This window comes from Rhineura floridana, chromosome 1 (assembly GCF_030035675.1).
Source record: "Rhineura floridana isolate rRhiFlo1 chromosome 1, rRhiFlo1.hap2, whole genome shotgun sequence".
In the NCBI taxonomy this organism is placed as follows: Eukaryota; Metazoa; Chordata; class Lepidosauria; order Squamata; family Rhineuridae; genus Rhineura; species Rhineura floridana.
The window spans coordinates 101,583,390-101,608,777 of NC_084480.1; the positions used below are offsets into that span (position 1 = coordinate 101,583,390).

At 40.2% G+C, this 25,388-nt stretch overlaps 1 protein-coding gene across 3 annotated transcripts in view; it reads left to right on the top strand.

Moving 5' to 3' along the window:
• LOC133385131 (guanine nucleotide-binding protein subunit alpha-14-like) overlaps positions 1-25,388 on the top strand; it is a 74,736-nt gene that overhangs the window by 24,728 nt on the left and 24,620 nt on the right. For all 3 annotated transcript variants that reach the window (XM_061627544.1, XM_061627534.1, XM_061627553.1), the window contains one exon: positions 12,369-12,553. In XM_061627544.1, coding sequence (XP_061483528.1) covers positions 12,369-12,553 — 185 coding nt within the window. The remainder of the gene's footprint in view (positions 1-12,368; positions 12,554-25,388) is intronic.

Here is a 25,388-nt window from a genome sequence, read left to right on the forward strand (position 1 = left end):
AAATATGGTGTTACAAATTGCTCTGTCAATCACTGGTTACACTCTTACAGATGTTCCTGAGATTTTATTGTTAGGATGAATTAGAGATATAATTAGGAAAGAATTATTTTTGATCTTACCCAACCTACGTTGGTGGCTGCAGAATCTGTACAGCAAGAGTGTGGAATGAATGTACCTAATGTAAAGAGCTGGCTGCTTGAACTTTGGGTTGTTGCACTCTGAAGGTGTGTAAGTCAGTTTCAGTCCTAAAAGGCTTCACTTTTAGCACCAGATATTGAGATTTAATTTTTGCTTTGTGTTGCTTCACTGAAAAATGAATTTCCTTTGTGGTTTGGTTTTTCTTAAAAATAAGAATCAAGGAAAAAATAGAATCGAGGAATATGTATTGGTAAAATCAGCTAATATTATATGTAATTTCCCCTCTCATGTGAAATCTCTACCTAGGAGTTGTATGATCTGCAAAAGCAAGTGTCCTGATCCAGAAGTGGGGATCCATTATGGAGGAAGCTTCTGTAAGAATATTCTCTTCCTGGATTCAGAACCATAGGTGGAGATCAGGACACAAATGTTGTGTATCCAAATCATGATGTACATCCAAAATTAAGCATCTGATGCTGCCTTTGTTCATGTTATACGGTATGGAAGGGGTGTGCACTTTCACCTGCATTTCAATAAAATTGCAGCCACTCCCTCAGGTTGCTCGTGACATGTGTACCCTGCATATAGGAGCACTAATATATCTGGATTGAAGCCTATAGCATACTGTACGGTTTGTGTGCTATAAGAACCCATGAGTACAGTAGGCATGCTGTAAACCCATGGTAAATTTCTTAACCCCTCACAGCAGACCCCATCTCAGTATCTACCAAACATGATTGCAGTGCTATTGCTGGTTATGTATCTTTCTTTAAACATACGTCCAAGCAGTAAATGCACTGTTAATTTTAAGCAAAAATTGGAAAAGGCTCAGATTAGATGGTTGTCTTGTTCTGCTTTCCTTCATGTTGATTTTTTTGTTCTTATTTCATTACTCACACTTGCTGAACTTGAATATTTTATAAAGGGGATGTTTCAAAACTAAGCTCACCACACTAACTATGACTAATTTTTCCATAGGCAAACAAAGTTCATTGGATGTACATGATCCATATGTAAATTCTGTACACCTAACTCTGCTTCGTCAATATAGGAGATAAATAAAATAATATTGTCTTACCTGTATGAAAATACTATGAAAAATAGTTTCAAAGAACTAATAGTGTACATTCTAGCATCAAAATAGCAAGGCCTGTCCCAAGTATATGGGAAACCAGATGAAGGAGTGTGGGTCACCATTTTTCCTGCTACAAGTTGTGCCTTCTTTTCGTTCTTGAGGATTTCTGTTTTCCCCCAAATTGCCATCCTCATGGCATAGGTGCTACTTACTAGGATCCAAAAGTGGAGCTGCTCCTTCAGTAACTAGCATTGTGTCCTTGAGTCTCTTGTAAGGCCAGAATAGATATTTTAGCCATCCAAAACACATGCTGGCTTTGGAAACTGGCGCAGAGAGTAGAGCCTGCTGAACTGCTTAAGTTTGGATCAAATCTATGCAGGATGAGGTGGTATATTTGTAGACTGAACCCAATTTAAGATAATATTTTTAATGGTTACCCGTGTAAAAAGTTTCCCGTGTGTAGGAAACTCACTCAGGAAAATAGGCTATGCTAAACTCTGTGATTGCAGGAAGGTTTATTTACATTTGCATTTCATCTTCCCTGCATTTTTGTGTCCTCTCCAAGCAGATAATGGTCTGTCAGGTCTGAAACACATTTTTTTCCTCCACCCAAAATTTTTCCTTATACTGTTGTACACAGTTGGACTGAAGACCTGCACATTTTCAACTCTCTTCCTTGCATGGAAGTGTCTCTGTTTGCCCACTATTAAATATTTAGTTTCTTTATCCAGTTCCTCCTCTTTTCGCATGACTGTGGGAATCTTCCAGACTGGATTATTGCAGTGTGGGTCTGCCATTGAAAACAACTCTGAAACTTCAACTGGTCCAACATTCAGCAGCCACATTGCTGGCTTGGGCTTAATTTAGAACTCGCATAACCTCTGTTTTAAAACAGTTGCATTGGTTGCCAGTTTGTTTCCAAGCCGAATTCAAGGTGCTCATGGTAGTATTTAAATCCCAAAATGACTTAGGCCCCAAATACCTGAAAGACTCTCTCAGGTGTTAAGAGTGGCAGAGCAGGCCTTCTTGGTAGTTCTACCACCCTCAGAAGTTTGGGAAGTGGTTGCTTGGGAGAGGGCATTCTTTGTGGCAGCCCCTAAGCTGTGGAATATCTTCTGCAAATAGGTGCATCTGGTATTCTGTAATTTTTGTTACATGCTGAAGATGTACCTCTTTACCCTGACCTTTGACAATCAATTCCACTTTTTAAAAAATTATGTGTGTATAACAGTGTTTGCCCAGCATATGTAAGCCATTTGGAGGTGGGGAGGACTGGTAAAATTGACAAGAATTTCCTCTTGTCAAATTGCAGGAGACTAGAGGAGGGACCTCTAGTGGCGCAGAGTGGTAAGCAGCGGTAACGCAGCCGAAGCTCTGCTCATGGCCGGAGTTTGATTCCAACGGAAGGAGGAAGTCGAATCTCCGGTAAAAGGGGTCGAGGTCCACTCAGCCTTCCATCCATCTGTGGTCAGTAAAATGAGTACCCGGCATATGCTGGGGGGTAAAGAAAGGCCGGGGAAGGAACTGGCAATCCCACCCCATATATATGGACTGCCTAGTAAACGTCACAAGACGTCAGCCTAAGAGTCGGAAATGACTTGCACTATAAGTGCGGGGACACCTTTACCTTTAGAGGAGGGACCAGGGTGGTTCATGACAGATGCTCTTGGAGGTCGCTGATTCATAGGGTCGCCATAAGTCACGGTCGACTTGGAGGCACATAACAACAACAACAGAGGACAGCGATGGAAATGGTGGGACAGTGCACAGATAATGCAGATGGGGAAGGGTATGTTGGGATTGCGTCTGAGTCTAGCTGCAAGGCAGAAAAACCTAGCCTCTGCAGTAGACGTGTCTTCTCCCACACTAGCTGGAGGGGGTATGGTGACCTTCAAATCAAGAAAAACATAACTTGAGAATGGCAGTAATAATATTTGAAGGAATTTTCAGGTGCTTGAAAATAATTTGTGATTTTGGCTTAAGTGAACCACATTTATACATGGATAGAATGATCATTAAAAAAAAGCCTTTCCTCCTCAGCTCTTCAATGTTTTCCCTGCAGAATTTTGGGGTGGTACTGTATATTGTTCTCAAACAAGGATCTTTATATGATATTCTGGTTTAACTCACAGACCCTCTGAAATAAGGAGTGCTTTGATAGCCTCTCATAATAGTTTCAGGTCATCAGGGTTACCCGATACTTTTTCTTTCAAATGTTAGCTGTTGCAAGAGAGACAGAATTATTGCTGCATCAACTTTATCTGCTGTAACCATTTCATTCTTGTTAGCAGAAAAATAAATGTAACCAATGCTTTTTCTGAGATATTAAAAAAAACCATTCAGGGATGAAGAGGGGGCTACAGTATGTTTCCTTGGTAACAAGAAAAGCAGCTGGTTTTTCAGCTCCACTAAGGATGAATATAGCATTTGATACAATCTGTAGGAGTGTGTGTATGTGTGCGTATGTGTTTGTGTTTTTCACTTAATTTTGCTTTTGATAGATACTAATATTTTTATACATCAAATGGTTGTGAGGGACAGAACAGATTTTTTTACACAAGGTTTTATGTTGTTTTTGGGGTGGTGGTGGTAGGAAGCTGGTAAATGCTGCCACATTTGGCATATCTGACATAGATATTATGTGTCATTTGGTCTTCATTGTTTTAGTTGTTGCACTTGTGAGGTACCCTGGGGGCTTTTATAGCTGAGAAGTGTGGTACAGATGTAATAAACAATGCAAACTATTGCAAATTGTCATACATTTTTCAGACAAGGGTTGGTCACTTCAACATTTCAAGCTTTTCAGATGCACAGCTGCTATCTCTGTTGTGTAGTTAGATGTGCCCAAAGATATTCAACTTGTGCTAAGTGTCAGCTTAATGTTGTAGAATATACCAGAATGGGTTTCCACTAATGTGGCTACACTTGATGGGCAGCAACTAATGCCATAATGGTGCACTGGCTTTATGTGCTAGCCTAGTTAACTTCTCAATTCCTGTAGAACATGTGCAGGCAAAATGTAGGTCCTGTTCCTTTGATTGTCTGTTAAACCTTCACTTAGGTTGACAAAGAGAGAAAAGCCATCTGTACAGCATCCATGTAGCAGTGAAGCCCTCAGTGCTTCCTGAGGATGTGAATGCTGGCAAATTGTAGAGAGCCCTGTTTCCTTTTCCCAATTGGGTCTCTGACAGGAGTTCTCACAGAATAATGTTTGCACTTTATGTACATAGACTGCTCGGGGGGGGGAAGCTGCAAGCTCTGTCAAGACCACATAGAAATTAATAGTAAGTAAAAAGCAAATACTGTAATATGGATGCCGGAAGAAAAAAGTGAAGTACTTAGAAGAAAATAATATCAATTATTGTATCTTGTTACAAAGTTGTGAGGATTTAAACATTTTGCTCCATAAGCAAGACTTTTCTCTCTGCCATATAACAATAGCTGAAAGAATTCTCAGAATCTATCAACATTATTGTTAGCTGCATGAGGGCAAAACAAAACATGAGATCTGGGAGCTTGGTACTCTGGTGTCACATCTTGTTTGACCTTCAATGTAAATGATTTCTGATTACAACCCATATCTAGATAATTCACGATAGTTGGGTTTACTCAGCAAAAGAAAACTTTAAAATAAATGATTTAAATTCTCAAAACCTCAAATGTGATATTGATACGTCAATGTGATATTGTTTTTGAATAAAAGAAATGTATCAACATGCTGCTGGACTTAATTTAGGGCAAATGTATATAAGAAACCCATGATAGCTTCTTTTCCTATCTTTCCTTTTTCAGGAGCAGGTGATGAGAAGAATCAGTAGGGCTGAGGGTGGGAAAAGGGTGCTTAACCATTTCCCTGCCTGCCGTTCCTCCACTCCAAATTGAAACCACTTCTCATTCTATGGGATTCCAAACATGGCTATGAATGCCCTTGCATATGTGTGTATTATGCCAAGGGATGGTGGAGGAGTAGCCACTTGGGGTGCGTGTGTGTGATTTGGAAGAGAAACATAGCTGGCAGGGACTAAGCACCCCTCTCCCAACACTTGTTTACTTCATGTCACCTAGCTGCTTTTTCTGAGGTTAGGGGGAGGGAGGATGCCAGAGGCCTGTTGTTTGCTTCTTAATCCTACATGACACTTAAAACATGTGCTATCACCATGACTAATTTAACACTTCAGTAGTTTTTAACAGTTTAACAATTCTGCAATCTCAGATCCCTCTTCTATCAACATCCAGTAAAGTTTCTTAGTTCTGCAGAACAGAAGTGATGCATTTGTTGTTCATACAGCTTAGTCACTCTCAGTATATGCAGTGTTCATATTATGATGATGTGACTACTTCTCTTCTTGTCTTTGGGTAGTACTACTTTGCGCCTTTTTCAGCTCTCCATCAATTAACTTTCATCTTTCCTCCACCCCATAAACCTTCTAAAGTCCTCCCCACCTCCCAATTTCCACTCAAGCCTGTCTTCCTGATCTTTTAAAGCTGATTTATGCAGGAAATGACTTGATACAGAAATGCTTTCTTCCCTATAGGGGAATATTATAGAGAATATTTCTCAGTATTTTAAAATCACTTTCAAAGTACCGTTTCAAAATGTTAACAGAGGTTCATTAATGTCATACTGAATATATTCGTAAGTTTGTTTACATACTTGTTTGGGTAAAGTTTAGAAAAAATGGGAGTCAATTGGCTTTCCCTTTATCATTTTGGTGAGTCTCTAGTCTTCCTATTTACTGAGTGGATTCACAAATGGATACGTGAAGATTTCTTGTGATCGTTACACTGGAAGCACATTATTTCCCCCAGAGAATCCTGGGAACTGTAATTTGTTAAAGGGTGATGGGGTTGTAGCTCTGTGATGGGTAAACTATAGTTCCCATAATTCTTTGAGGGAAATAATGTGCTTTCAATGTGTGATGTGTATGTAGCCTAAATAAGTACTCTTTACTAATTAAATGCAAGTTCTCTTATGTAACATCTGTCTCATGATAAGTTCACTTGCAGAGTTCATTATCTCAGTAGAACTTGTCTTTCCCATAAATATGCACTTGTATGCCTTAAGGCTTCTTCCTAAAGTACTACTGCTCACTAAAAGGCATTAAAACAATGCAGCACCAAGATGTGCCATGAAAGCCTTATTTCATTGTAAGCTAATTAACCTCAGTAAATGGGAAGCAAATGACCTTTATAGTTGCTTTTGGATAGAATCTGTGTGCTTGACATTGGGGGGAAATGGCAAAGCGTCAAAGTCTGCATGGAGCCACTACTGTTAGGATTTACAGTGGACAAGCTGATGGTGAATTTTGCTTACGGTCATGGTGTGGTGGTGGTGGGGGAAAACCTTTCTTTTCAGATTGTGTGCTTTATTAGAAAACAGAAAAGCAGAAAGATTGAGGGGTAATATGTTCGGATACCAAAAAGGAACTGCAGTAGGAAACTTTTTGTAAGTGATTTTCTTTAGGCCAACCTATAGCGAGAATTCTTGGAAGGGCCAAACACTGTGGTAATATACTGCCTTGGCTCAGTGGTTAAGCACATGCTTTGTATGCAAAAGGTGCCAAGTTCAATCCCAGGTATATAGGACTGAGAAAAACCTCTATCTGGAATCCTGGAGAGTCATGATCAGTCAGTGTAGAGATGAAACTGGGCTAGTTGAACGAATGGTCCAACACAGTGTAATATAATTGGCACATACAGAAATGTGTGAAGTTATTTGTATTTACTAAGATAACAGCTAATTGCTGCAATTATGTTGCTAAAAATCCAAAGTACACATGATCCAACTGTTTGCTTATTCTTCTGGGTGATATCCAGCAAAGTTATGTTCAGAGTAGTCCCATTGACCTCAATAAACCTAGGTTAGTAATGCCCATTAATTTCAGCGACCCTCCTTATTGAAAAAATGGATACAATCCTCTGTATTTTGTACCAGTTAAGGTATCCTGGGATTCAAATTATACCACTTTGTTTAGATAGCAACACATTTTTAAAAACTATTTTCATAAAGCACAGCATATTGACAAGCTTTGCTCCCATCCCATTTGGATTCACGTAAGTCTGGTTCTCAGTGAGTTGGTAAACTTGAATTTGGGACATATTGTTTTAGTCTGCAGGGGGGTTCACATAATTCTGCTCACCTGGAAGCTAGATGTCTAGGAGAAGAGTTGTAGCCTCGCTTTGTCCATAATATTCCAGTTTTAGGTGCAGGGATTTCTATAGAGGAAGAGAGAAAAAAACAGTTGCCCACAGCACAGTCTAAAATGCTTCTGCCAAGACACATTTTTACAATCTCAGCAAGAGCTGGTTTTGAGCTCCGACCAGCCTATAATGCTTTTGACCAATGCAACATATGTTTTAGTTAGACCCAAGCCAGAAGCTGAATGGTACAGGATACAATAATTGCCTAGCAGCCATATGGGGGAGTAAGAAAGAGGAGAATTTAGCTTGTGGGGATAAAAATAATCAGTTTGTTTAGGAACAGTTTTCTAGACAATATTGCACTTTATTATTCAATTTTGAAATCCCTTAAACAGTTTAGACACCTTACAGAGATGCATATATCTGAAGTCACCAAGTGTATGAATCTTATACAGTAGGGCCCCGCTCAAACTGCAGGTTCCGTTGTGGACTGCTGCTGTAAAGCGAAATCGCTGTAAAGCGGAACGCATTGACTAACATTGTCTAAAATGGTGCCCGGCCCCCGAAAAACACTGTAAAAGTGGAACCAGTGTCTTTCTGCAATTGACAACTGCTGTATCGGTGGAACGCTGCAAAGCGGAGCGCTTCAAAGCAGGGCCCTACTGTACTCTCAATTTTCTTGCACTGAGGTATTCATGACCTCTGGTGGTGGTATGGAAAAAATGCTGAATAGTTTGATTCTTCTTAGGCTGACTGTTTTAAAAATAATCTGAATTAACCAATACTAATACTGACAAGTGCTTTTATTATTCATTACAAAAACCCTACAATAACATGACTGCCAGAGTAAGAGTGGGGATTTTGGGCTCTTCAACAGACACTTTTCCAGTTAATGGGAAGATGAAACACTGGTGTCCTCTAGTTGCATTGCTCGTCAGCCTCTGTCTTAATGACCTGATTCTGAGGTTATATGGTTGAGATTTTTTCCCCACTCTCAGTTGGTCTACTACCGAGGTTCTCGAACTGGGGTCCATGAGCTTCATTCATGTGGTCCACAGAAAGGTTGCAGGGTAGTCAATAATATATGTTCCAGGCTATGTATATGATTTCTTTTTTCCTGACATTTGAAATCAAGATGATTTTTACCATGGCAAAATTATTGAACAGGCTAAAAAAGCCTACAGCTAATTATTTTCATAATATGATACAAATACAATCTAACACTTTTCTTCTGAAAATATATCTGTTAAAGGTGAGATTGCTGTTATTAAAATGAAGTTATAGATGTGCTTTGATTAACGTTGTTGTTATGTGCCTTCAAGTCGACTACGACTTATGGCGACCCTATGAATCAGCGACCTCCAATAACATCTGTTATAAACCACCCTGTTCAGATCTTGTAAGTTCAGGTCTGTGGCTCCCTTTATGGAATCAATCCATCTCTTGTTTGGCCTTCCTTTTTTTCTACTCCCTTCTGTTTTTCTTAGCATTATGGTCTTTTCTAGTGAATCATGTCTTCTCAAGATGTGTCCAAAGTATGATAACCTCAGTTTCATCATTTTAGTTTCTAATGGTAGTTCTGGTTTAATTTGTTCTAACACCCAGTTTTTTGTCTTTTTCAGTCTGTGGTATGCGCAAAGCTCTCTGGCAACCCCACATTTCAAATGAGTTGATTTTTCTCTTACACTCTTTTTTCACTGTCCAACTTTCACATCCATACATAGAGATCAGGAATACCATGGTCTGAATGATTCTGACTTTACTGTTCAGTGATACATCTTTGCATTTGAGGACATTTTCTAGTTCTCTCACAGCTGCCCTCCCCAGTCCTAGCCTTCTTCTGATTTCTTGACTATTGTCTCCATTTTGGTTAATGACTGTGCCAAGGTATTGATAATCCTTGACAAGTTCAATGTCCTCATTGTCAACATTAAAGTTACATAAATCTTCTGTTGACATGAGTTTAGTCTTTTTGATGTTCAGCTGTAGTCCTGCTTTTGTGCTTTCCTTTTTAACTTTCATCAGCATTTGTTTTAAATCATTACTGGCTTCTGCTAGTATAGGCGGGCGCCGCTTATATGGCGGGTTCTGTTCCGGACCCCCGCCGTAAAGCGGAAATTGCCGTAAAGTGGAACCCCATTCACTATAATGTGTCGCGTCACGTGAAAATGACACCAAAACGTCGCAAAAGAGCAAAAAATACCTTTAAAATTGAAAATGAAAGCCGCCACATCAGCGGAACGCTGTAAAGCGGAACACTGTAAAGCAGAACGCCGTAAAGCGGGGCCCTACTGTAGTATGGTATCGTCTGCATATCTTAAATTATTAATATTTCTCCCTCCAATTTTCACACCTCCTTCATCTTGGTCCAATTCCGCTTTCCATATGATATGTTCTGCGTATAGATTAAATAATCAGGATGATAAAATACACCCCTGTCTCACACCCTTTCCGATTGGGAACCAATTGGTTTCTCCATATTCTGTCCTTATAGTAGCTTCTTCTCCAGAGTACAGGTTGCACATCAGGACAATCAGATGCTGTGGCACCCCCATTTGTTTTAAAGCATTCCATAGTTTTTCATGATCTACACAGTCAAAGGCTTTGCTGCAATCTATAAAGCACAGGATGATTTTCTTCTGAAATTCCTTGGTCCATTCCATTATCCAACGTATGTTTGCAATATGATCTCTGGTGCCTCTTCCCTTTCTAAATGCAGCTTGGACATCTGGCATTTCTTGCTCATATATGGTAAGAGCCTTTGTTGTAGAATCTTGAGCATTACTTTACTGGCATGATATTAAGGCAATAGTTTGATAATTACTGCATTCCCTGGGATCCCCTTTCTTTGGAATTGGGATATATATTGAACGCTTTTGATTAATAGAACAACAAAAATAATATATTTAGTGGTCCACCAAGACCCCCAGCAATTTTCAAATGTTCCACACTTAACAAGTGCTTATGAAATGGTCCTACAATCCTATACACATATTCCTAACAAGGATATTATCCAAACTGAGCAGATACTAAGAGAAAATTAAAACTATTAAAAGAATCAAAGTAGTGGTCTTTGGAAAGAAACCTCTCAAAATTTTCTGGTCAACAAATGCAATCTCCTTGATCTCTCAGTGGCTTTCACTATCATCTACCATGGTATCTTTTTGGACTAGCTGCCTAGGTTAGGGCTGGGTGTTGTTCTTTAGTGGTTCTGGCCCTACTTGGAAGATTGACTTCAGAAGGTGCTATTAAGCATCTACATTAAATATGTGACATACAGCTCTGCTTCTTTTCATAGAAAACAGTGAACATGCTGAACATGTGCTTGAGCCTGACTGTAGTAATGGATTGGATGTGGTACAATAAACTGAAGCTCAATCCAGATAAGACAGAGTATATATAGTGCTCAGCCACTTATGGGTGGGTTGCACTCTCCCTGAAGGAGCAGGTTTGTAGCTTGGAGGTGCTTCTACATCCATTACTTGAGACACAAGTGATCTTTGTGGGATGGTGACCCTCCTGCCTGCTTCAATTGATGACCCACCCATGTCCCTATCTGGATGCAGATAATTCAGCTTCAGTTGTCTATGGTGACCTCTAAATTAGATTACTGAAATGCAATATATGTGAGGCTGGCTTTGAAGACTGGAAACTACATCTGGTGCAGAGTTTAGCAGCCGAGCTCAATTCTGACCCAGCTGCACTGGTTTCTGGTATGATTCTCAGCCCGATGCAAACTGCTGGTTTTGACCTATAAAACCTAACATGGGTCAGGACACCAGTACCTTATGGAGTATGTCTTTCTGTATGTCTTCCTCTGTTAGAGAGAGTATGCCTCTAAATACCATTTACTGGGAATCAAAAGTGAGGAGAGAGCTGGTGCTCTCAGGTCCTTACTTGTGGGCTTCCTGTAGGCATCTGGCTGGCCACTGTGAGAACAGGATGTTAGACTAGGTAGCCTTTGGCCTGATTCAGTACGGCTCTTCTTGCATTCTTATAATTCTTAGGTCTTCATCAGAGGTCCTCTTCCTAGTACCTTCTCCAGCAGAAGTGTAGAAAGAGATTACATGAGAGAGGCATTTTTAGTAGTGGCTCTGACTATGTAGGTCCACCATGCCAAGACCTTTTTCTATTCCCAGGCATTTGATGGTTACCTTTCTCTGCTGCTATTGATGGATTTTGTTAGTTTTGCGGTTTTATTGTAACTTTGTATTTTAACTCTGCTGTTCACCGCCCAGAGAGCTATTCGCTATGGGCGGTCTATAAATAAAATAAAATAAATAAAATAAATAAAAATAAAATAAATAAATAAATAAATAAATAAATAAATAAATAAATGGTAATTATCCTGATGTACTTGGGAAAGGGTTGTCGGGAATTTGTGTTTTTACATACGTAGTGTATGTATCTTTTAAAATACTTTTTTGTATTTGTTGTAAGTTGCTTGAGACTTTTGTATCATACAACTAAAAATAAAGAAATAACGACAACAACAAATTAAACCAGAACTGTCACTAGAAGCTAAAATGATGAAATGGAGGTTATCATACTTTGGACACATCATGAGAAGACATGATTCACTAGGAAAGACAATAGTGCTGGGGAAAATAGTAGAAAAAAAGGAAGGCCAAACAAGAGATGGATTGATTCCATAAAGGAAGCCACAGACCTGAACTTACAAGATCTGAACAGGGTGGTTCACGACAGATGCTATTGGAGGTCGCTGATTCATAGGGTCGCCATAAGTCGTAATCGACTTGAAGGCACATAACAACAACAAAATTGTTTTTATGAGCTGCTTTTAATGCTCTTAGTTTATTTATTTATTTACATACATGATGCTTACACAGATTAGTATCTTTGCACACACCAGTGTGTGCATAAGTTGAAGTTGATACATTGGGGAAATTTGTTGATTCTTCTCTTTTGCTATTGTTGAGCTGGCACTCTCTCTATGCTTCTTTGTTGTTAATTAGAAAGGCTGACTTTGCTTTCTCACTGTGCTTTCTTGCAGGTACAGGAGAAAGTGGAAAGAGTACATTTATTAAGCAGATGAAGATTATTCATGGATCAGGCTATACAGAAGAAGACCGAAAAGGCTTTACAAAATTGGTTTATCAAAACATATTTTCCGCTATACAAGCTATAATCAGAGCCATGGACATTTTACAAATTCCATACTTGTCTGAGCCGAATAAGGTACAAAAGTCTACAAATAGTATCCTGTTGTCACTTTATTAGGGACTATAAGTCAGAAAATACAATAGGAAAGCAAAGCCTATAGCCTTAAAAATAGTGAGCATATGGAAAGACTGTCAGTTTTTAAGAACCGTGGCTCACTGTAGACAGGAGGTGGAATCATATGCTCATCTCTCTCTCTCTCTCTCTCTCTCTCTCTCTCTCTCTCTCCTCCCTCTCTCCCTCTCTCTCTCTCTCTCCCTCCCTCTCTCCCTCCTTTCTCCTCCTCCCCATTCCCTGAGTAAAATAAATCTGGAGAAGTTCATAAACTCCCTTCAGAACACTAGTTAAACTAAGCTTCTTAAAGGGTGCTTGGGAATTTTCCTAGGTTCATTTTAACCAGGCTTAATAGTGGTCACATGCAATGAATCTGTGTGGAGATGTGGAGGAACAGGGAAACTGATAGGAAGTGTTTGTGGGCACATGTGATCCTACGATCCTTTTCTGCACCCTTAACCCAGCTAGTGTTATGTCTCTACCAGGTCCAAGATTAGTGGTCTGATCCTTAAAAGATTATTGCTTGGAATACTGTAGGGTAGTCATGAGAGCAAATTACACATCTAAACCCCTGATGCATTGTGTCAGCCCTTGGCATGCTCAGCCTGTATGACCGCATCCAGGGTGCCTGCACAGGTCCAGGTTTGGGTCTGCTGCACTGTCTATAGGGGCTAAGGGACAGGAGAAGTGAAGGAAGAAAGAGGAAAGCTAGAACTGCATCATGTCCTTAAGCCATTTTTCAATAAGGAGGTCTGGGCAAGAGGCAAGAAACTGTGAAAGTAATACATTTAGAATGTACCTCTCTTCTCTCAGCAAGCCTCTTATGCTGTTCTTTTTATGACAGATATTAGCCAGAGAATCTAGCATACTTAATCTCTTCTTTTCCCTGTCTTTTCCATATTCCCTGTGCCAGCTAATGCAATGCAAATATATACCTGGCTTCAGGAGTGTTTGTTAATTGATACAGTTTGGTAATGTACAGTGCTGTAAGGCAAAATGAATTAGGTGCAGCTTGCTATTATTATTATTTATTAAATTTATATCCCACCCTTCCTCCAAAAAGGAGCCCAGGGCATCACCAGTAAAGGCACTAAGATGCAATCCTTACTTTTTGTAGTTGTGTGTTGAAGTTGTCTTCTTTCTTTGAGACTCTAACTTTCCTGTGTATAATAATAATAATAATAATAATAGATACCTGTACGGTCCCAGAGCAAGTTACAACAATATAAATATACAATATTAAAATCAGTTAAAACTATTTACAATCAGATGAATATGGTGTTTCCCAAAAATGTGTATCTTGGGTGCCACAGGCCAGAGTAAAGAGGTGCATCTTCAGTGTACAATGAAAGCTATATGATGGTGTGAGATACACCTCAGTATAGAGGGCTTTCCACAGCTTAGTGGCAGCTACAGAGAATGCCCTCTCTCAAGCTTCCACCCCTCAAACTTCCAAGGGTAGTGCAACTATCAAGAGGGTCTCAAATTATGCAGCATAATTACTAGTAGAGTATTGCCTAATTATACTGTGGGTTCTGCATTGTTACAAAGAAAGCTTTAATTACTTTGTGAAGCCCCAGGATGCTAAGAACAGGGAAATCTCACCCCCCCTTTTTTTTGGAGTTCTTATGCCTCTTACTTTTAGCATATTTAGAGATATGTCTTCCATTTATTATAATTCAATTGAGCTTACTACCAGGCAAGTGACTCTATGATCGCAGCTTAAGATATGCTAAGGGGGAATTCTGAATACTTGAAACATAGAAACCTTTCAGAATAAGTCTGATAAAAGAAAGCACAGGGAAAATATTGATAAATCTGAACAATAATAGAAAGTGAATGAAAATTGCTATGGTGGAATTAATGCTCCTTGTGGCAGATATTCAAGAGTTCCACAACCTTTTCTAGATGGCTGATAATTTCACAATAATTTTTAAAACGTCCAGAAAAATGTTTACTTAAAGTAGGCTCAAACTGCATCAAATGAAATGACATCAGTTATTTATTCAGTGGGGCAATTGTGTGCATTCTTCTCATGATTTCAAATTCTACTTTTTAATACTGAAACCTAATATTGGTGCCAAAAGCAATGGCAAATACACATCTGTGCTTACTTAGATAGTGGTGTGGGTGGAAAGCAAAGTTAAGATGCAGTCTCAAAATAAGCTGAGTTAGATGTGTGATGTTATAAGTATACAAATGTCTGTTGCCAGCTGATTAGAATTTAAGGCAAGAATAAGAATTTTTGTTTTCTCTAGGGGCCTTGAGAATAAGGATTAATCTGTTGGCAGCCACATGATGGTTGTAGGTGGGACCATCCATTTCCGAAATCTCTTTTCTTTCTGCCATAGCCCTTTCTCTTCTGCCACACCATTTTCACTCTCTCTCTGCCCCCTCTTTTCTCTCTTGCTCTCCTTCTCCTCATCTCACTACAATATGACAAGGTTCATTTATCTTTTTCTGTTTTTCTTCCTCCCCCACTTGTGTGTCATGATTCCCCCCTCCTTCCCTCCTGACTTTGAGCAAATTGTGGGTTTTGCTTATCCTACAAATCAGCATTGCATACCAAGATTGCCAAGGTCTTCCTTGAGACCTCTTGCATGGAAACATGTGCAGTGCTACCAAACTATGTTCTTCTCCAAGAAGCATCAGTTACCTGTTGAAAATATAATGTGGCCCTCAAGCAATGGATGTGGTAACTAAATCTCATTAATAGGCCATTTAGGAATATGAATGGTGTCCTGTGTACTTACTAAAAAGGAGGGTAATCTATGTCAGTGGTTCCCAACCTTTATGAGCACAGGACCCCCTTTATAAGCTGAAATTTTTTTGTGACCCCCTTCCCCCAGGGAGGCAGGCTGGCTGCCAGGAAGGAAGGGGGAAAGCAGCCTTTCTTTGCAGGCTTGCTTCTTTTTGCTTCACAAAAAGCCCTCTCCTCTCATTCTAAGTAAGGGCGTTTCCAGTAGCGGCAGTGCAAGGAGACGGGAATCAGTGATAGTAATCCCCTCTTCTTCCTGGTAGCTCCACCCTCAGCCTCTTGTTTGGAGCAAGGGGGAGGTGTCATCTGCAGCGGCAGTGGAAAGCAGACAGTGTAGGAGTGAATACTTTTAAAAAAAATTAATAAATAATTCATTTCTTTACTGTTCACGGCTCCCTCTGGATTACTTCGTGGCCTCCCTGGGGGTCCAGGCCCCCAGGTTGGGAACCACTGATCTATGTGGATCACTGAGTGCCATGCAGTAGTCAGGCACTGGAACTAAGCTGGTCCAGGAAAGAAAGAAAAAATTGACACTGGATTGTTTCATTTTAAAAAGCACTTGGATATAATTATCAGATTAGAACAAACAAAGATCCTATGGAGGCTTTTAAAATTTCCCATCATAAACATGCAGGAAATATGCAAACATCTGCAGGAAATGAGAAATTAAGAAGAAATGGGGTTGCTGTAATAATGAGAAGTGATGTAGTAAAAGCAATTAGGAGCTATAATGCATAGTCTGAGCAAGTTATATCAATGAGACTTAACGAGAAACCTATCAACATAACCATCATCCAAGTTTACACTCCAACGGCAAACACAGAAGAAGAGGAAATTGAGAGATTTTATGCAGAAGTACAGGAAGAGATTGATCACACACCAAATCAGATGCTCTGATAATCATGGGGGACTGGAATGCAAAATTAGGGAACAGAGAAGAACTAGAAATTGTAGGGAAATGGGGCTTAGCAGATAGAAATGAAGCAGGAGAGAGACGTATTGAATTCTGTGAAGCCAATAATTTGTTTCTTGCGAACACATTTTTTGAACAACCAAAAAGACAACTGTACATGTGGACATCATCAAATGGTCAACATAGGAATCAAATCAGTTATATAATTGGAAGCAGAAGATGGAGAAGTTCCATACTTTCTGCAAAAACAAGACCAGGAGCAGACTGCGGTACAGATCATGAACTGGTAATATCGAAAATCAGAGTAAAGCTAAAGAACAACAACAAAGCAATCATAATGCCAAAATGCAATTTGAATAACATCCCAGAAGAATATAAAGATCAAATAAGGATCAGATTTGAGGCTTTAAACCTAGCTGATAGAGAATCAAAAGAACTATGGAGTGAAGTCAGAGACATTATCAGGGAAGAATGCAAAAAGACAATCCCTCTACTTAAAAAGAGAGAAAGACCTCAATGGATGACTGAAGAAACTCTTAAAATGGTTTAAAAAAGCAAAAGGAGAGAGAAACACTGTTACAACTCTAAATGCAATAATACAGTGACTAGTACATAGGAACAAAGAGAACTACTACAACAATTATTGTATAGAAATAGAAGAGGATAATAAAGAAGGTAGAACAAGAACCCTATTCCAAAAGATTAGAGAAAATAAAAGGGAAATTCAAACCAAGAGTAGGTATGTTGAATACTCAACGGGGAACACACTGACTGACCAAGATAAAATAAAAGGAAGATGAAAGCAATACGCTAAAGAATTATATGAAAGAGTTGCAAGGGTGACAGATTCATTCATGGAGAAACCGTATGAAGAAGAACCAGAAATTTTAGAATGTGAGGTGAAAGCTTAACATAAAATTCTTGGAAGAAACAAATCACCAGGAATAGATGGCATACCAACGGAGATGCTACAAGCTACTGAGATGGAATCTCTGTGTTACCATTGCTTTTGTTATGCCTGAATAAAATATTGTAGGGAAAAGAATGACTAGGTGCACTGAATTTTCTTAAAGCTTGAATTAATACTTTCTTTTAAGTATTTGCATAAAACACAGACATTCTTTGCATACTCCTGACTTCCACCACCCACTGTGTTATTGTTTAGTGTGATATATAAGTCAATAGTGTTGTCCCAATATTACAGATGCAAGGTTGAGGTATAGAGGCATTAATGATAATATAGATATGTTACCTTTAATATAGAGTATTTTTAGTGTTCAGGGCACTTCACATCCATAGTAATCTTTGCAGCATCCCTTCTAAGACCACTATTATTATCCCCATATTTCAGGGGCAAGGGGATGCTGAATTTAGGAGAGTAGTGTTTTGCCTAAGGCTACCTGGAACAGCCAAGGTGAGATATGAAAAAGGGACTTTAACCAGCTTATACCAGCTCAGGCTAAACTAGATGTAGAAGCTGGAGGCTTTTTGATGGAATCTTCCACTTTAACAGAAAAAGAAAGACTTGGGACTCCAGATTGAGATTGGGATCATGGTTCTAGGGTAGGGAGGTTTAACCTCCACTGTGCCATTTTCCTGATCTTAAGTGCTCCCTGGGAGCTGTTCCCACCCCCAATAGGTTTAGTTTGGTACTTTTCAGCCACTGTGCCACACTAGATCTATTGGCTAGCTTAACTGATCTTGATTCTCGGAGTCAATATCTAACCCAGGTACATTTTTCATTCTGCAATTTACACATAAGTAGACCTACAGGGTAATCCTCCTAGCATCATGACACAAACTGTTAGCGTTACAACATCCTCAAATTTCAGCCAGTTACCACTTGTTGTTTTCCTTCTGGAAACAAAAAACCACTTGCAGTCAAAATACCCCCAAAATGCATTGAATTTTGCCATTGGGGTCTTTTATGACCCCAGCCAATCTTAGCAGATTAAAGTTGTTTCTAAACAATTTACAGTGACATTTTAACTTTTTTAAACTTTAAAACATAGTTTTTTGTTTGCTTGTAATTGAAAATAAAATTGTTTACCGCTCAGAAGAAAATCGACTTCCTTTCAATAAAGCACTTCCTCTACTTCCTCACAGCCTTTCTGGCTATGGGTGTTTGGGTACTGTTGAGCATACTTGTGCTGACCCACTGCCCCAAATGGTGTCTGGGACTAAAAAATAATCCCACCTTACCACTGGAAATCTGATTGGGATCAAAATATAAAATGTTTTTTTTTCCTCAGTCCAGATGAGTGCAAAGGCCACCCAGTGAATTGCTCTGCAGTATCCAGACCTATATAGGGCAGCAAATGGATAGTGCAGCATGGGGAAGCAAAGTGGCAACAAAGGCATTCCTTTCTCTACAAAATAATGGAGCAGGATGGAAGTGCAGTGTAAAAAAGGAAAATATATTTGTGCCATAGCCTGCACATGACAGGATGATGGTAGGGGTGAGGGAAGACCATGATTTATGAAGCCTGGAATGATGGTCTAAACTGGTTCATTATTTATGAAAAAGAAGCATTAATTTCTCACTAGGGATCCCTTGTGTGCTGCTCTTGGTTTGTGGTAGCAGAAATAAATCAGTTTTTTGGAAAAGCAAACATCAAACATGCAAGATTCAGAAAGACTGGAAATATTCATGCATAAAAGCATGCTGCCAAATAGAAGGTACATTGGCATTGCTTCAACCAACATGGAACACTTTCTAGCTGCATTTGGCCTAGGAAGATGCCTCTATGTGGCATTTTTCTTGTTTCTGTGTAACATAGGAACATAGGAAGTTGCCTTATACTAAGTTACACCATCGGTCAATCTAGCTCAGTATTGTCTACATTGACTGGCAGCAGCTCTCCAGGATTTTAGGCAGGAGTCTCTCTCACCTCTACCTGGAGATGCTAGGGACTGAACTCGGAACTTTCTTCATGCAAGCCAGATACTCTGTTACTGAGCTATGACCCTTCCCCTTGCAACATCTGCTGCAACTTCTTGGGAACGGTTTCAGTTGATGTGGTCCGATGATGCAGACAAAGTGCTTGTGATGATGTGACCTGCAATGTGTCCTCTCGACCCTTGCCCTTCTTGGCTTATGAAAGCTTGTCAAGGGGGTCTGACCAAGTGGATCCAGGGTGTGGTCAATGCATCATTGTGGGAGGGAGTGGTTCCAGCCGCCTTGAAAGAGACGGTGATCCGACCATTCCTGAAAAAGCCCACCCTGGACCCATTGGTTTGTGACAACTACTGACCGGTTGCAAATACCCCCTTTTTAGGGAAGGTGATTGAGAGGGTTGTGACACAGCAATTGCAAGTACTCTTGGATGAAACAGATTATCTTGACCCATTCCAATCTGGGTTCAGGCCTGGTTATGGGACTGAATCGGCCTTCGTCGCCCTGATGGATGACCTTTATCAGGAGAAGGACAGGGGGAGTGCGACCCTGTTATTCTTACTTGATCTCTCAGTGGCTTCTGATACCATTGACCATAGTATCCTTCTGGGCCGACTTGGTGAGCTGGGTATTGGAGGAACTGTTTTACAGTGGTTCTGATCCTATCTCCAGGGTTGCTCTTAGAGAATAGCATTGGATGACTGTCTTTCGGCCCCCTAGCAGCTGTGCTGTGGGGTGCCGCAGGGTAACATCTTGTCTCCGATGCTGTTTAACATCTATATGAAGCCCTTGGGAGCAGTCATCAGGAGCTTTAGGGTGAGGTGTCAGCAGTATGCTGATGATACCCAGCTCTATTTCTCTCTAACATCTGAATCAGGAGAGACTGTACAAGCCCTGGATCGCTGCCTGGACTCGGTGGTGGGCTGGATGAGGGCCAGTAAACTGAGACTGAATCCTAGCAAGATGGAGGCATTGTGGGTTGGTGGTTCCCGAGTTCGGATAATTGGTCAGTTGCCTGCTTTGGATGGGGTCATACTCCCTCTGAAAGAGCAGGTCTGTAGTCTGAGGGTGCTTCTGGATCCATCTTTGTCGCTAGAGGCCCAGGTGACCTCCATGGCTAGGAGTGCCTTTTACCAGCTTTGGCTGGTAAGCCAGCTGCGGCTGTTTCTGGACTGGGATAGCCTGACCACTGTTGTCCATGCACTGGTAACCTTCAGGTTGGATTACTGTAATGCACTCTATGTGGGGCTGCCCTTGAGGTTGGTCCAGAAGCTGCAGCTGGTGCAAAATGCGGCGGCGAGACTGCTCACTGGGGCAGGGTATCGCCAACATGTCACTCTGCTGCTGAAAGAATTGCACTGGCTGCCCATTTGCTACCAGGTCAAGTTCAAGGTTCTAGTGATTGGTGCTGATAGCATAGCTTCACAGGAGGTTGTTTTAACAGCTAATCAGCTGATTGAGAATTATAGCTAGCTCTTTGGAACTTTGATCAGTCACCTGACAGGTCTTGCCCACCTGGCAAAGTTGCAGTACAGGGTTCCTGTCACTTTAAGAGGCTAGTTATGTCCAGTTCTTACTACTGTTCAAACCTGTTCTTACTACTGTTCAAGCCACTTTCCTTATGCCACTCTTCCCCACTTATCAGCTAGGCATTGTGGACTATACTTGTAGTCTTTAATCAGTAGCACAACTTCCCTCAGGAATCTTTCAGAACCTCTGCTGTAGTCTTCTCCCTGGTCCTGCAATCACAGTTGCCTCAGGTTCTAAGCAATCCCATTGTCTATCCACTGTAGAACTCTTCTGAAGGCTCTCTCTCAAGCCACAAGATCTTCCTTGCAGGTTTTATTCCTAATCTCTAACCATGATTTCAGTTCTTGGCTCCTCTTCGTTTCCCAAGCCTTTCTGAGCTACTTAAGTCCCTCTATGCCCATTGCCTGATTCCAACTTCCAGCTCTTCCTTCAGCTGATCCATAGCCATACATACTGGTTTATTTCCTTGGTCAGAGGCCAGCCTTTTCTTTTATCCAGACAATTCCTCCCTTCTAATCATTTCAATTTGAGTGAAATTCTGTCTGCTCATTGGCTTGTAACTATGATCCAGTATGGTGAAGCTGAATGTCTCCCAACTGACCAATTATAATTTTATCAGTTTCTGATGCCTTGGTGTTTACATAGACATAAGCCTCACTCTCAGAACTATCCCTGGTTTGACACATTGTAAACAATGAGGACTGTTGCTCAGGCCCCCAGCTGATATACGGTATCTCTACAGCTCTCAGTAGACATGACAGCTTACAATTTACCCTTTAAATTTAACTATGTATGAATCCTGTATACATTTGTACTTAAAGTTCACTTCAGCAGCAAATGATTTCTGCAGCTTTGATGGTGGAGCAAAATTCATATTGGGATAATGGCATAGGAAGAAAGGGTTAATCACCAATCCAGTTTGTAACCATTAGCATGGCTGCTTTGTCAGTGAGAACTCTCTCTGAGAGGCAAGATCAAGTTTGACCCTAACTTGTATTTGAGTTAGAGGATAGCCATCCTAAACAAGTGTTTTTCGGACCAGGTGTATCAGTTCCTGAAAACAAACAAACAACTAGAATGGAAATTGTTTGGTCAAAACAACAATTTTCTATATCTCAGCTACTGTGCATTATCAGACTATATGTTTGATGCAACACAGATGTAGACAAAATGGCAGTACTTAGTTACTATGGTGATAGCAGTCTGTGTATGCCTTTTAAAATAGAGAATTATGATATGTTTCTCTGGAGGCAAGAGGCAGATGTAGGTGCTTAGCTACAACTATATCAATTCATAGTCCATCCTTATACTGAGAACCATTTGTTGTTTTTGTGGTTTGGGGTAAAGCATTTACTAGGGGCAGTAAGCATAATGTTAGAAACTGAGGAACAAAGGCTAGGACTCAAACATCATTTATAATGCCCATAAGTCAGGCTTGGGAATATTCCTGATAGAAATCCCTGATAACCACAACCTGATTTTGATTCTAGCACACCATATCTATAATAATCTCACTGAATGTAATTATAGTAATTATAGTGTCTTTGTAGACCTGGAAGTAGTATCAAAGCATTGCTTTTGTGTCTCTACTGCCTCCTAATGAGTTGTAAGACATCAGATTTTTAAAAAGCACTCCTATATCATTTGCAGTGAAATCATTGTTTGCTGAAATACAGTTCTGAGGAAAAGAGGAGCTTTGTAGTTTTTAACAAAGCCGGATAAAGTAAGAGAGAGAGAGAGAGAGAGACCCCTTATGCCTGAGTACATTTGCTTGACTTGAGCCCTAAATTTCTATTGAATTAAACTTCAATTCCTGGCAGTACAATATATGACTATGCATGCTAGTCAGACTGGCTTCATTTTCACAGGAAACCCATTTGACAGAACTATGCCATTTAACCATGAAGATTAATGCTTTCATCTACTGCCCACTGACTCACCTAAAAGCTGCCAAGTTTGCTTCATTCTGAGCCTCACATTCTGAATAATGCTAAGAAGGCAGAGTGCTAGACTGGTGCAGGTGCAAATGTCTACCAATTTAGATTGATCAGCAAGTGTTTTTGTTTGTTCCATTATATGAAGCGCAATACAAAGCTTTTTAATGACATTTCCAGCATTTTCTACAAGTATCTGTATGTCTGGGGAGAGATACTTTTACGTGATACTTTTATTATACAGCCACAAGAGTGGCTGTATACTATAGCCAGCATAGATTCTTCACATTCCACCATGTTAAATTGAAACTACCCTCATGCCATTCTGTTGCTTCCCATAAGCTTATTTAAAAAAAAAAAATCTTACAAAACTTCTAGTCTTGAACTCAGACAAACACTTGCTTAACAACCCTCCAAGTTTTCATGGTGGTACACAAAATATTCAGAGACAATCCAGAGTTCAAAGTGTAAAACAAGAGGGGGGGAAATCCAGACCCCTTTTGGACTTTTTTTTCTGTCAGTGGTCTCATAATCTGTTGAAATTAATTAAAGATCAGCCATGTTCACAAAGTATCTCTAATCCTATTACTGACCTTGCCCCATACTCTGACCTCCATCGTCTGTAGTTTAAAAGTTCTTTAAAAAGTTTTTAAATTAATTTAAGAAATTTAACATTGAACATCTATGACAGTGCAGGCATGCTCAGTAAGAACCAACTGCCCAGAGAGCTTTGGCTATGGGGCGGTATATAAATGTAATAAATAAATAAACTGTCAGTGTTCTAAAAGACAGACTAACAGTTGTTTAGCTTGGCTAATCAGGGGGCCATACCCACACCAGACATTTATACCACTTTAAACAGTCATGGCTTCCCCTAAAGAATCCTGGGAAGTGTAGTTTGTGAAGGGTGCTGAGAATTGTTAGGAGGTTCCTATTCCTCTGACAGAACTCCAGTGGCCAGAGTGGTTTAACAGTTAACCCCTCTTCCCAGAGAATCATCTGGTGACTGTAGCTCTGTGAGGGCAACAGGGTGTCTCCTAGCAACTCTCAGCACCCTTCACAAACTACACTTTCCAGGATCCTTTGGGGAAGCCATGACTGTTTAAAGTGGACTAAATGTCTGATGTGTACGTAAGCTTTGGTTTAAATTAGGGTGAAGACTATTCTACGTGCTGTAGAATAAAAAGGTTGGGGAAACCCTGAAAAATAATGATATTATTAACAGTGTTTTTCTTTTGGAAAGGAAAGCGGCTTTCCCTTTGCCCAGTGCCCACCCACAGAATCTCTTCCACTCCCCTACTCCTCTCCCTATCCCCTTCCCTTCCCTGCCACTCCTGCAGGTCAGTTTCACCAATCCTAAGCATGATTGCATAGGAGTAAATCCCGCTGAACTCAGTCAGTAAGTATGCAAATGATCAAACCTGCCACTTATATTTATTTATTTATTTATTGTATTTATATACCGCCCCATAGCCGAAGCTCTCTGGGCAGTTTACAGCAACTAAAAACATTAAAAACAAATATACAAATTTAAAACACATCTTTTAAAAACAATTTAAAACACAATTTAAACAATTTAAAAACACATGCTAAAACACTTCCCTCCTATCTCCTCCTTTCCCTCCCTTCATCCTCCCACAACCTTCCTCCTCCCCACTCCAGCATTCTCTCCCAACCCCTTCTCTCCCATGCTTAGTTTCACCTATCCTAAGCATGCTTGTATGAGAGTAAATCCCATTGAACTCAATAAGCATCCAAATGATCAAATCTGCCTTTCCCGTCTCCCCTTCTCTCCTCCCCCTCTCTTCCTCCTCCCCCTCTTCTCCTCCTCCCCCCTCTCCCTCTTTCCTCTTTCTACTCCCCTGCCCACTCCAGCCTTCCCTCCCCCATCTCCTCCTCCCTTGTGGTCAGTTTCACCTATCCTAAGCATGATTGCACAAGAGTAAATCTCACTGAGCTCCATAAGCATGCAAATAACCAAACCTGCCCCCCTCCCCCTCCCACCTGCTCCTATCCCTCCTCTTCCCCTCCCCTTTCTCCCTGCCCTCCTCTCTGCCATCCCTCCTCCCCACAATGGTCAGTTTCATCTGTCCTAAGAATGATTGCAGGGGAGTAAATTCCATTGAACTCAATAAGCATGCAAATGATCTATCCGTTCTCATCTAACCTGTACAGGATTCCATTTCTTACCACCCAGATTAAAAAGCAGCAGAATTCACTAATAGGCAAAAAATCCTTGCAGTTTGAGAATGTACCTATAGCCCACAGATATTTCTATCAAATTTAAAAAGCAGCGAAATTGGGCAGCTATAGTGAATGCACCAGGGGAACAGGAGACCGACTTCCTCTCTGAGATATTGTACTGCCCTACACATTTGTCAAAATGCAAACACAATTTGGGTTTGTCTTTCACAGTCCAATCCACTTGCTGTGTAGCTTGGAAGAATTTGGTAACATGTGCCTCTGAGCATATGGTGAGTGGTGGCAACACCTGCCATCTCCAAAGATGGAGAATTACATTTTTGTAAGTTTGTTGGTGTTCTTTCTACTTTGCTTATTTCCTGTGTTACTACTGTTTCTACAGAGAATCTAACCTAGAAAATTATATTTCACTCATTATTCATCCTAGAAATCTGTTATTTATTTGTATTAATTTCAAAGCTTTTTTATTGGTTAGTACCATATGATACTATGTGAAGACAACTTTTTATGTTTCAAACTGGAGGTTATATTCTATTTCTATTTTGAGTGCATTAACAGTTGAATCT